The sequence below is a fragment of the Excalfactoria chinensis genome, chromosome 5, assembly GCF_039878825.1.
Source record: "Excalfactoria chinensis isolate bCotChi1 chromosome 5, bCotChi1.hap2, whole genome shotgun sequence".
Lineage (NCBI taxonomy): Eukaryota > Metazoa > Chordata > Aves > Galliformes > Phasianidae > Excalfactoria > Excalfactoria chinensis.
The window spans coordinates 32,179,972-32,192,941 of record NC_092829.1 but is presented as its reverse complement, the minus strand read 5'-3'; the positions used below and the strand labels follow the sequence as shown (position 1 = coordinate 32,192,941).

Below are 12,970 nucleotides of genomic sequence, written 5' to 3'. Positions count from 1 at the left end.
AAATTGCTCTCAAGATTCCATAGAAATCCAGCATTCACTGTCTCTAACTGTCACATGTTTTTAATTGATCCAGTCTAATTTTGTGATAGGGATTCATATTGTATGAGGGGGGCACTCCCTTGGCAAGTCTCAGGGTGTGTGAGGCAGTACAGGAAATTCTTGGTAGGCTCTATAAATAGCCAGTCACACAGACATTAATCTCTTTCTCTCTTCAGATTTCTACTGCATGCCTTGGATACATGCTTCTAAGCAGCTTACAGGCTTTCCTTGACCTACGCTTCTTCTCCTAATGCTGATCTGACTATGGCTGTCCTCAAAGTAAAATTCACCAAAACTAAGAGGGACAAACTGGCTCAGATCCTATGGATCCTCAACTGGGTTTCTGTAGTGAGTGGGATCGTTCTCTTCAGTCTCGGCCTCTTTCTGAAAATAGAAATCAAGAAGCGCAACGAAGTGATGGCAAAAGGGGATATTAACTCTGTTCCTAATATGCTGATCTCTGTAGGAGTCATAGCATGTGTCGTCAACTTTCTGGGGGGAAAAATCTGCTACGACTGCTCAGATGCCAACAAGTTCTCCCGATGGAAGCTGATTATGCTCCCATACATCGTATGTACCTTCTGTTTTACCTTCTGCATCCTGTTGGGTGCTCTCATGTGCTACACTACAAGGAATGAGCTGGAAGAATCACTGTACCTGGGACTGAGGGATGCTATTAAGTTCTACAAGGACACAGACATACCTGGAAGATGTTTCTTAAAAAAGACAGTGGATATGTTACAAATTGGATTCCAGTGCTGTGGAAACAATGGCTTTAGAGACTGGTTTGAAGTTCAGTGGGTATCTGCTCGTTACCTGAACATGGCTTCTAAGGAAGTTATGGAGTAAGTATTTACTAGTTATAATAGAAAATTCTAGGGAAAAAGCTCCTCCAAGAAGAACTAGAATTGATCAGTAACAGTAGTGTCAAAAGATCTTGAGACACATTGACACTAAAGAGAACATAGTAGGACTGATTTTTTCCTGCCCAAAATGCTAGCAGTATTTCTTCCTTACATGACAACTTGTGGCTAGAAGGTTTCTCTCGAAGATCCATCTGAATAATTGCTAACAAAGCAAACTGACTCACCAGATGTTTTAAAATCCTTGTTCTACTCTTGTGACTATAAGACAACAAAGATAGTCTGCGGGAACTTACAGCAGCATCCTATTGTATGGATAAAGGTGAAACATACTACCTCTTATTTCTGTGAGCCATATGTACTAAGAGTAATGTTTTCTCCTGGCTTAACTAAACTCAGTTTTCATCTGCAAAGTCATCTGTGCTCTGCCAGCATTCTGGAAGCATGGTTAATTTTTCTATCCCCATGTAGAAAGAGGACATAATGCATGAAGAAGATAAATGCAGTGCAAAACCTCTACAGCATATAAACCAGATAATCTCATCTCCGTTGCGAGAATCAAAGTTGGTAGGGTATAAGCAAATTATACTATGATTTTCAAAACATTTGATAACATTTGATAAGAAGTCACTAGGACCAAAGTCCACCTTGTATTGTTTAAAAAGGGTAAAGAAGGAATCAAATACTCCTCTCAGTTTTATCTTGTAGTGTGTGTCAGTTGGTACTCAGTAGATTAAGAGGCAAAGCAGTTGAGAACTGACATACTTGACTTAATAAGAATGTCTACAGAACTGAACTTTTCACCTTCCTTCATAATCCTCTTCTCTTCCCTCTATCACTTCATTACCAATGCCACTGTATCACAAGAAACACAAGAGTCAATCCATGGGACCAGTACAAGGATGAAGCAGGTTACAGCAGTACAACCCTATCGTTGCTTTGGTTAGGCAAAATAATCTTTTTATAGTCTCATAAGCAACTTTTGCTTCATAGTTTCATAACAATTTTGAAATACAACAATTAAAAGTTAACATCTTACTTCTCAACTTTTATTACTGAGCTCTCCCTTTCTAGCAATACCCAGATAGAACTTCCTTCACATTAGTTTCCCTGCTACTGTTACCTGGAACATGTTGGCCACAAAGTGAAGAGCTAGACGTTAAGAAGAGGCATGATGCCTAACCTGCTCCTCCCTCAGTGGGAAACAGCAAATGATCTTCCTTACATAATCGGAGATGTCTTTGTGGAAAATATCTTTAACAGAGAATAGAAACAAAATGAGGGAGAAAGGAGGCACAAAGCAATAAAACAAAGGCAGTTATTCTGCCATGCCAGCACAGCCACGAGTGCTGAGGCTCCTTTCAGTTTATGTTTCTTTTGAAAGACACGCTTAGTTTCAAAATGCTGGACCATAGAGTTCTGCTGCTTATGCTCACCTGGTCAGCTTCTTGTGACGCCTTCCTTCTCTTTCATTTAAGAAAATCTGTAGTGGAAATGGTGTCACAGGTTACCCCAAAATCTACCGGCACCAATGACAGGGGTATAGACGGCCTGCAGGGCCACTATCCCAAAAGGAAAAGAAAACAGAAAAAGAGAAAACAGGATTTATAGACAAATGAGGATAAAACCATCTTTAATATCCTCAGTGCAAACATATCTAGAGAGGTATCATACCTGTGTACATCTCACACACGTAATACCATAAACCATATTGGAAGCTGTGCAGATACCATACCAAAATGCACTGCAAATGAAAAATTCAGTTTTCCTGTAGTGGGCAACATTTCCAATTGGAAATGAGAATATATTTCCCTTTTGTTACATTGGAAAGGCCTTGCAGCAGACAAATTACATCCTTCTAGAAAAGTTATGGATGCATCCTGCTGCCGATACAACATTTGTAATGCAGACTTTGTCCTTTTGCAGCCGTTTCAAGAGTAATGTTGACGGGAAGTTCTTAGTGGACGGAGTACCCTTCAGCTGCTGCAATCCGAGTTCCCCACGGCCCTGTATCCAGTACCAGCTGACAAACAACAGTGCCCACTACAATTATGACTTCCTGACAGAGGAACTCAATATCTGGGTGAAGGGGTGCAGAGAGGCCTTGCTGGACTACTACACAGCCATAATGAGATCTATCGGTATTGCAGCACTGCTTATCTGGTTGTTTGAGGTAAGCCTCATAAAAATGGTCCGTGTCTGGTATATCAGAGACTTCCTGCTTTCAAGGATGGGGAAATAAATATGCTGTAACATATGAGGAGCGTAAGAAGTACCTTGACATCTAAGAAAAGTCCGTAAGGACTTCAGTAATATTGTGGGATTTTAATACATAGTTTCCACAAAGTTCCCAGAGCAGAAGCAAACTGCACTGAAGATGAGAACTGCTAGAAATGATGAACATAATTCTGGATATTTATAGAGCTTTTTCAACAGATTATGGCATATTCACTTTCCTGGAACATTTACAGGACAGGATGCAGGATAACATGCACTAACACAATTCATAGGTGGAAGGCACGAGGCTGTTTCAAGGCAGTTTTAAGAGAGTATAAAAAACATGAGTCAGACCTATGGTGAATGTATGAATGCCATCTACAGCAAAAAATGAGCATAAATATTAATAGCTCAAAACCTCCCTTCTAGAATGCACAGCTTTGCCACATAAACATGCAATACATTTTAGGAATAGACTACTTACTATGCAGTCAAAATAAGAACTTCAGTGGCAACTATATACCCTCTGCAGTGATTATATTAGTATGTTCTATTAATGCCTGTAAAGAAGGTTGTCAGTGTTGCCATCTTCTTGCCAAAGATCACAAAGGCACGGGCTTCTTTGCTTTGTAACAGCAGCTTGATTTTTCTTATTATAACTCTATTGCATAAATATGAGCACTATTACAATAATTCAATACAACAGACCTCAGGCAGTGCGAGATCAGGTGGTGAAACAGCAGATACATCACTGGGTTAAAAACCTGTCAGGTGTGTAAATAATCAAGTTCGGAAGTTGACTTAATGGTAGGACCTAGATTGCAATTTAAGCTCTGTTTAAGCACTAACCTTTCCTTACAGCTCTCTGTACTTATTGGTGTCCGGTACCTACAAACAGCAATGAAGAACGTTCTGCTGCGAGGAGATCTGCAGGGTGAATCAGATGGTTGGTTACTAGAAAACAGTTTTGTGGAAACTGCCAAATACAACATCAATATTATCAAGAACCTTGGCAAAGCCAACCAGATCTCCACTGTCTCAGGCATGAATGACCCCAACATTAACGTTCAAAACACAAACTGTGGCAAAAGCAACATTACAGCAAAATCTATCCCTGCAGCTCGCTAGACAAGTCTCCAGCAAAATGATGGCCCGAGGATGGTTTTGACGCACTACGATCTTAGATACCAGCTTTTCACTGGTGGGGAAAAAAGAAAGTAATATGCTGATTGAACAAGAAATAGACTGGTTGCAACAACAAGATATCAGTGCTTCTTTGGCAGGAAGTATTTTCTTTACCCATTCCCATGAAATTCTTGATTTCTTCATGTGTACAAAACAGTCTTTTGAATTTTTCCCACTTTGTCTCCCCTGCTTGCACGTTTCTGTCCTGGCCTGAATAGACCAAGATAATGATTCTACATACCAGGGCTAGCAGCTTGGGTATTGGTATGTCCTAGAAAGGATTGGTTTAGTGTGTGATTACTGTCACATCTTCAGAAACCCCAACTGCAGAGAAACTTCAACAGAAATAACTTTTCTGCATAAAAAGGTTATTAAAAAGAGAACGATCATAAAAACAGAAATGAAAATTGTGTTGAAGTGCAAGGTAGGACAGGTGAAATTTTAATCCAAATTGAAGTATATTATCACTCCTCTCAAAGCCCTTATTGGCTAAGTGAAACTGAAATCAAATTGAAGGCAACAAAAGTTGGTTTGTATGGTGGATTTGACTTGTGTCTGTTAGTTTGTGTTTTAAACAATCTGAAGGCTTACTCAAAGAAAGCCAGCTGCCCTGGAAGTTAATGAGTGCTATTAAAAGGAGTTCTCTGCTCAAGAACAATAATTGATGACTCATGCAGGATACTAAAACTCCAAGTAGCATGTGGTAGCACAAGGGTAAAAATAAGCAAATACCTCCAATAAAACAAATACTGATGGTCCAAGATGTTAAAATTGCTTGTAATTTCATGAGTAGTCATACAGATCCACGGGCTGAATAAACAAGAGATTATTTGCAACCAACAACAACCAAGACCAATTGTCATCTCTGCTATCACACTCCCAGCACAGTGCTCATGAAGTTTGTATGTCAACATATGGCACAAAAGCCTTCCTGTGCTGGCAGTAACAGGATGCCTACGACTAATTCATCAGTAATAACATGGTTTCAAGTAGTAAAACATACAGAGACAGAATAGAGGATGAAAAAAACCAAAATACATTGTTTGTTAACTTGTGAATAACACATTATTTGAATGTAAGTCTGGACAGTCTGTGCACTCTTTGTATATAATCAACAAAAAGGAATAAACCCATCACTGTGATACTCAAAGCAGAACTGTTCTGCTCTTGGCATTGTACAAAATTAAGAGTAAAAATTACCTGTTCAATATTGTCTTCTGTGACACCAGAATAAGCAAGAATTATACTTTTTGTAAAGGAAAAATCTATACTGTAAGTCAGGCAGGCGATATGCATGACTGTAATCCCAAATGCAATTTTAGGTCTATTCTTAAGTATGCTAAAAATAAAAAGGACAGATGGGCGCTGTCTGTAGTAGTAACCATAGGTGAAGTTTTACAAGCAGCACATGAGAAACAAAGACCACCAGGAAATACTTTTTTCCCTGACAAAGCCTCCTAACTTCCAGGGAACAGCAGGTTGTAGACTTGGTCCGACTGTACATGAAGCAACACGTATTAATAACTCTCCATGGAACCTTTTTTTCCCCCTGTGAATTTGTGTACCTTTTTTTTCTTTAACCCATTCATGTTTTTCACATCCAAAATGCTTTCATTGATCAGCTTCACATTTTAATTTCTCACAATTCAGTTCTGCATTTCCTGGAAGATCACTTTGCTTTTGGACTCCCTGACCTCAGTGTGCATCCCTCAATCACCAAGATGCAGCTGATGGTCACTCCTTGTTTATTCTCTTCATGCCATTCCTGATCCTACTGTCCTCTGCTACAATCTGTCCCATCTTCCCAAGTTGAAGAAGCTGCTGTTTAATCTTTTTGCCTATGGAAACTATTGCTCATCTTTGTCAGTTTTTATAACTCTTCTCTATTTGTGATTTTTAAATGAAGAACTCCTTAAGCACAGCACTGAGGACGTTATGAATTAAACCGTCTTTCCCTCTTTTTCCTCATCCCTCCTGTCATTTCTTGCTTTTCTGACAGCTTGAGAATGTGGGTAACATTTTCACAAAGCCATCCATAAAAATACCAGGGCATGAACTGTTGTGTCATTCCTACTGAGAGTCAAAAATATCATTTCTGCATCACAGCTTGTTATGCTGTTTCTAAGTCTACCTGATGCCCTCGGGCACAATCCTGACACCATTTCAAAGAGCTTTATTATTAGACTGAAAAATGTCCGGCTTTTATGCCTCACGGAGCTAAGAGAAAGTGCACCCACTTTTTAGACCAGGAGACAAAACAAAGTTCAGTGAACCTGGGAAATACAACCCCAAAGGAAGCAGCTCGCTGTTCACAGAACACTCAGCACAAATTTCCTGAGCCTCACTACAAACACTGAGATGAGATGATCTAATACTGGAAAAGAACGGACATGGGAGATTTTGGTACTTGGCCACATTAAGGAGCAAGGCAGTCGTATGCTGCAAATTACACACTTCTCAACAGAATACGATAAAAATGCAACTTCTATCCACATGTTTTTTCACACCAGCATGCAGATGACTGCTGACAAGATGCAGAAACTGCTGTCTATGTGAAAACTTGTGAAATTAACCGAGTATCCGATACGCAGGGAACGGCTGCTGTCTCAACTCCTACCATTAATTACTTGGATGATTCGATCATATATTTCCATCCCGCACAGGCATTTAGTCTCCACCAATGCAGATATATTATGAAAGGAAAACAGATTTCACAGTACTGAGGACAAATGCTACTTATCAATTGGAAAATCCTAGCAACACTCTGACTGATACTTGGAAATGAAGCGTTCTCTGCTTTGCATTTATTACTTTTTACTCTCAGAGTATTTAATATTACCACCACCGCATCAAGAAAAACTCAGGTAGCAGCACAGACTGCATTTAATTCTCTGTAACTTATAAAGACAAAGATGGCATTAGCAAGCCAAGCCTATAATCCGTAGCATCTGCTCAGATACAGAAATAAATACGATTTGTGGGACACTTCTTATCCTATTTGTTATTAATGCCTAATCCAGTCAGAATTAATAACAATACATTTGTGCAACAAATCCCAGCAACATCCAGAGCAAGGAATTCACCTCTAAATAAAACCTCAATAAAATAACAGAAACATTTCAACGTTTGGCTCCTGAAGGCACTGCGATGGCTCCTGCAGAAACTGCACTTACGATGTTCTTCCTGTAAAGCACTCAGACAACCAAAGAAGATGCTTGCTTTACACTGATCATAAAGAAGAATATAACAAATCATATTTGAATACTGCACATTAAGAATTCCATCTGTTTTCCCTTAGAAGCTGGAAACCTCCCTTACGCAAACTGATTTAACTGGTGTGTGATCATACAGTTCTCTCCAACACAACAAATGACATCTAAACCTAACAAATCATTTGGTACACATTTTACCAGTTTCCCACTGTGGCAACAGTGCAGGCTCCATGGCCATCAAAGGCACGGTGCTTTATATACAATCCTGTTTCTTGGCAGTGACCTCAAGCAAGCAATACAAAAATAAGAAAACTCAAGCTCAATTTTTAGTGCTTCATGTTTAACTTCATACCTGGTCTCTCACCTTAATCATCATTGCAAGAAGCAATACGTACAATTTCAGGTCTCTCTCTCTCAAGCACATTTCTTGAACAGCTCCTCTTTAATCTACACTCCCAACCACACAATGCAAGCTTCCAGAAATGGAGCTGGGACTAATTGGATTTTGGAGACTTGCAGAGCAGTCAGTATACATTGTTCATTTGTTTTCTCTATCAAGAAACAAATTTAGCCTCCATCTGCAAAACATGGATTAAAAAAAATACAAGATTGTGCCGCAGAAATGAAACAACGTTCATCTTTGAAGAAAGCGTATCATGGCCATCAGCATCCTCCAGGTTATTTTCTGCACTGCATCTGGAGACTCTTAGAATCCCTTAGACGCGGTTTTACAGAACACTTTGCTGGACTTTTATCAACACACCATCGAGCTCTTCAGGAATTAGTTCTTGAAAAAAATAATTTGCTGTATTAAGAATAAACACAGAGTAACACCACTAACACTCAAACTCAATGAGATTAAATAAGCACCTGAAGCTACCACAAAGCAGTGAGAACGTGATGACAGCCACGAGCTTGTGGGATAGAGAATTAGACAGTACTTCTTGCCTCTTCGTACATGAAGTATTTCTTGTCTGTTTGCTCAACTCTGGAACAGATTTCTGTTTTTCAGACGTATCACACAGAACATTACACACAACACAAACTTCTACCTTCAAGAGGTTCAGTGTCTGACAGGCGTTATGGTAAGTTTCACTTGGAGAGCTATAAAACCAGAATTGCTCAACTAATCAGTTAGAAGATGGTTTGAGTATTACATCAAACGCTCACGACTTCTTTTAAATATTGACACAGACACTGCAGGAGTCTGCGTCTTCGAAATATCAGGATAAGGTCCAAGTGGAACATTCACTTAAATAAGAAAAATAGTGCCAGTAGTACTCACTGATACAATGACAACGGGAACCACAGTTTACCAAGAGTTTAATAATCCATCCATGTTTTCCGTACTGACAGACCTCCTGTAATACAGGGCTTATTTTTGGAAGAGAAGTGTGAAAGTGCCTCCAAATAAAAGTAGAATAATCTATGAGAAGTTACTTTATTTCCTTTTTTAAATATACATATACAAGATATTTTATTTCAAAAGCACAAGAACATTATACAAGTTTCAAATTTACAATTTTGCAATTAAAGAAACCAATATGTGCATTATTAAATTTCTTCTGTCAGCCCGGATGGAATGAAAATCAGTGGCGTAAGCATCTTGTGATCACTAAATACAGATCATACTCACAGTGAACAGAACTGCATAGTAATTTATGAAATGAAAGATGACCACACCAGTCAGTGAATGATATGGGAGCCCGTTTGCTAATTAGTATGTGCAGACATACAGGGAGATGCAACTTTGCCCCTTCTCTCTTTCTCTCTCATTTCTGCAGCTACAAAGGCATTTCTAGAGCTACAAACAAGAGCTCACCTGTTCAAACCAGCTCCTGTTCATATATATATATATATATATATATATATTATAACAGTTCAGACAGAAAACATTACAGTGACCTCACGTCATTGTTGATAACAGTTTATCACTGAAGTGCAAGGTAACTGAAGGTTTCTGATAAATGAAAAGGTAAATTCTGAGCAAAAAAAAACCAATACAGTTTTGGTATCAATAAGCCATAATTTGTAGCCTGAACACATGTTTTTCTTGGTAAAAATTGTTTTGATGTCCTTAGATATCTCCAGTGAACGCAAGTTTTCATCACAACTCCTCTTCTAAATTCTTTATGTGTTTCAAACACATCTTAGATAAGACTAATAGAATTATGCTTGTCTTTGAAGGGTTGAACCAAGATAAGGACAACGGTCATAACTGCAAGAAAAAAAAGGCCTTGGAGACATTCCAAATCCAGCTGTTTATATCACCAGGGAAGGATTACAGCAAAAGAATTTCAAATCGTAATATTCAAGTCTACCTGTACTCCATTTTTAGATGAATTCTGGTGCTGTTCAGTGTACTCGTGTACTCTAACAGCTTTAAGAAACTAGGAGAACAGCTGTATTTATCTCTAAATCATTATCTGTGATTCTACTACCTGTCATAAAGCCGGTTAAAAAGATGAAACAAAGGAAACCATTGAAAAACACATTCTCAGTTATTATTTTGAAAACTTCCCCTTGTGAGCCTTATTAAAATGACATGAAAATAATCCAAAGAGCAAAGGGAGGGGAAATTTAGAATATTGAAAACTTCCAGCTTTGACACCAACGTGATTTCCCTGGAAAGCATTTTCACCCATTACATTACAAATTCTCTCATGGATGTTACAGTTGCAATTCAGAAAACAAAGCAGGAGACATCTAGAACGGAAGCACAATCCTACAGCATTAAGAGAGAGCTCAACCACAGTGTACCATTAACTTCTGAAGGGCAAAGAGACAAACGGATTCACCTTTCTTGCACTTTTCTGCTCCTAGCGCTGAACGTGACCCCCAAAACACATTTTCACTTATGCAGGCAGGGCTCCAAACAATTGTGACAGAGGATGAAGAGTGGAAAGTTTCCCAAACACGGGCAAAGAAATTTATTTCTAATTCCAAGGCTGACTGATTTAGGGCCTTGATTTCAGTCCAGTGATAGCGCTGAAGGTTGTCTACTTTAGTGAAGTCTCTGGCTCCTATGTAACTTGCAGAGATGGACTACAGCAGTTATTTTCCCATTTGGCTTTAAAGGAAAAATTCATGTAAAAAACTGAAAGAAGTAAAACTAACCAAAACTTAACCAAACGCTGTAGTCCTAGACCTCTCAGGAAATACAGCATTAATAGAGGACAAATTCATCAGATAAAGTGCGGTTCTGGCAGTGCGAAAAGCACAGACTATTTTTTTAATGGAACAAACAAGATGGTAATTCCACTTTCTATGCATATTTCTCCTTTAAAGGGTTTATTGATAAGAACTCTTCATTAAATTCCAGGACATAGCAGAATGCAGGCTATTTTCATACAAATTAATGTTTGCTGTTCCTGGTACTACAGATTTCTACAGGCTTGGTACCACTTCCAGCCCACAGATCTCAACCTATTCAAAAGTCACACTAACCCTGGGAAAAGAAAGCAAATGAAGTTACTTTTTTTTTTTTTTTTTTTTTTTTTTTACTTAGCAACACCAGTTAAGTATATTCTGAAGGCAAGGAAGAGACAAATACACGTGCCCTGAAGCACAGGATTTGGAAAGCTGTCCTCGTCAAACATGTGAGACGAATACAACTTCTCACAAAAAAAAAAGTGGACTTATTTCTGGATCTGAAGGTTGAGCAATAATTACACAAGGTAGTTTTCATAGTTTCCTTTCGAGAAATAAAGAAAAAAAAGCAAGACAATTGACTTGAAATTCTGTTTCAATGTATCAGCACTACATCCAACCTAGAGAATCCATCCATTGCATCTGAACTACAGAACCCACTTTAGAGCATTTACTGCCACTCTCCTTTCTGTTTGCAAAGCACTGCTAAATGCAGAAGATTTCACTAAAATAAAGGGACTCAGAGCAGTTGCCAATTGAATCCAAAGAAGATCTGGTTGGTTTCTTGACTCCTGGCAATCTCCTCTATGATGCAGTGTTGCTGCCACAGCAGATGCAGCTTCCGGTAACGCTCCCGACATAAGTGCAGAGGATTGCCTCTTCTTCATAGAAGGAAAGGAGAATACTCAAATAAGTGTAACAGAATCAACTGAGAAGTTGTTTAATTGATAGTGTAGTGTTAGAAGTCTTAATGATAGCCAATAAATACTGAATGAACAGCAACTCCAACAACCATACGGGAAATGAAAGAATTTCACACATAATGATCAATGAATGTTTCCAAGATGACACTTCAGTAATGGCAGTTGCTGCATGCTTCTCATCAGAAAACGAAGAAAATTTAACAGAACCAAAAAAGTGGGTTTTCTCACTACTAATGACCCATTTGTGACTGGAAACCATCATTAGGAATCTGAAGTTAAACAAGTATGCCAAGTGAAGATGCATATTACAGTGCTGTACACGTTAGCAGAAAGGTCATGTCTAACGTGCTTAAGAAACAAAAGCACCAAAACAGAAATGCAGAAAGCAAACAAGTTAAAATTTACTTACTTCAGACCTGGGTCTGTTTCTCCATATTCATCCAGGTATGGAGCAGGATATAAGCAGCCCCTGGTTTTACCTTCTATGAGGACAACTTTGCATTCCCTGATTCTTAAGGAAAAATAGTAGTATTCATTTTAAACGTATCTATCTTCAATACTATCACTATAAAATTATTTCTCATAAGCTACACCTTTTGATAGCTTAACTATGATTTTGTACATAATAGCAGATTCACTTAACTAGGATTTATACAGGTTACTTTGCATCAGCTCCTGGTCAAATACATACTGCATATTAACTTTCCAATTCATAGACGTAATCACTTTGCATCCTGTTGTATACAATCCCTAGCAGGGCTATTTTAAACAGATTTAACTAATAGTTACATAGCTTGAACTATGATACATTCAACAGCATGGATTGCATTTAGCTTAGAAAGAGATAGACCAGATGTAAACTAGAGTCTCAGTATCAGCAGCAAGGAGACTTATGTCACGCCATAAGTCAACTTTAATGATTGTTTTAAGCATAAACCTTGATAGCTTTTAAGAGTTTAGAAACAGGAGGAAAGATGAAACTTGTTTTGTAACACTCTGCTTTTGCCAACTCAAAGGCCTCTGGATTGCTATTGCTATCGAGGCTCTTTAAGTGTGAAGAAAGATTAGTATGAGTGACAGCTGTTTTGCCACTGACACCTTAATACAAAGAAGAACTGAGTAGTCTAGACAGATATGCTGAAAAAATATCAATCCCAGAACTCTGAGCCTGGGTTTCCAGTGTCATTTAAACTTAGGCAGACTTGCAGAACAGACATGGTCTACAGAGTCATGTCTGATATTCCTTCCACAAGAAATAAAATGTTCTAAGTCTCCAGGTTTCCCTTTAACCTCATTATTAGAAATGCTACAATACATGATCCTCTAAATACACTGAAGACCCACACAGCTTCCACTAAAACCCTACACTGAAGTAGAAATA

At 38.5% G+C, this 12,970-nt stretch overlaps 2 protein-coding genes across 2 annotated transcripts in view; one reads left to right on the top strand and one right to left on the bottom strand.

Moving 5' to 3' along the window:
• Positions 1–215: 215 nt before the first annotated feature.
• On the top strand, positions 216–5,643 carry LOC140253255 (photoreceptor outer segment membrane glycoprotein 2). Its single transcript, XM_072338759.1, has 3 exons — positions 216–884; positions 2,829–3,075; positions 3,981–5,643. The coding sequence occupies exons 1-3, from the start codon at positions 304–306 to the stop codon at positions 4,245–4,247; spliced, it is 1,095 nt and encodes a 364-aa protein (XP_072194860.1). The 5' UTR covers positions 216–303; the 3' UTR covers positions 4,248–5,643.
• A 4,363-nt stretch (positions 5,644–10,006) lies between these two features.
• Positions 10,007–12,970, bottom strand: part of UBR1 (ubiquitin protein ligase E3 component n-recognin 1) — a 51,442-nt gene continuing 48,478 nt past the window's right edge. Inside the window, exons 46-47 of the mRNA XM_072339408.1 lie at positions 11,999–12,100; positions 10,007–11,547 (exon numbers count right to left, since the gene is read on the bottom strand). Of these exons, the coding sequence (XP_072195509.1) occupies positions 11,406–11,547; positions 11,999–12,100 (244 nt within the window). The 3' untranslated portion in view covers positions 10,007–11,405. The remainder of the gene's footprint in view (positions 11,548–11,998; positions 12,101–12,970) is intronic.

Bases quoted from the DNA above. Each gene is read 5' to 3' on its own strand.
- LOC140253255 (XM_072338759.1), top strand. From the start codon at position 304: ATGGCTGTCCTCAAAGTAAAATTCACCAAAACTAAGAGGGACAAACTG. The intron at 885-2,828 runs GTAAGTATTTAC...GTCCTTTTGCAG, and splicing joins GCTTCTAAGGAAGTTATGGA to CCGTTTCAAGAGTAATGTTG. The intron at 3,076-3,980 runs GTAAGCCTCATA...CTTTCCTTACAG, and splicing joins TGCTTATCTGGTTGTTTGAG to CTCTCTGTACTTATTGGTGT.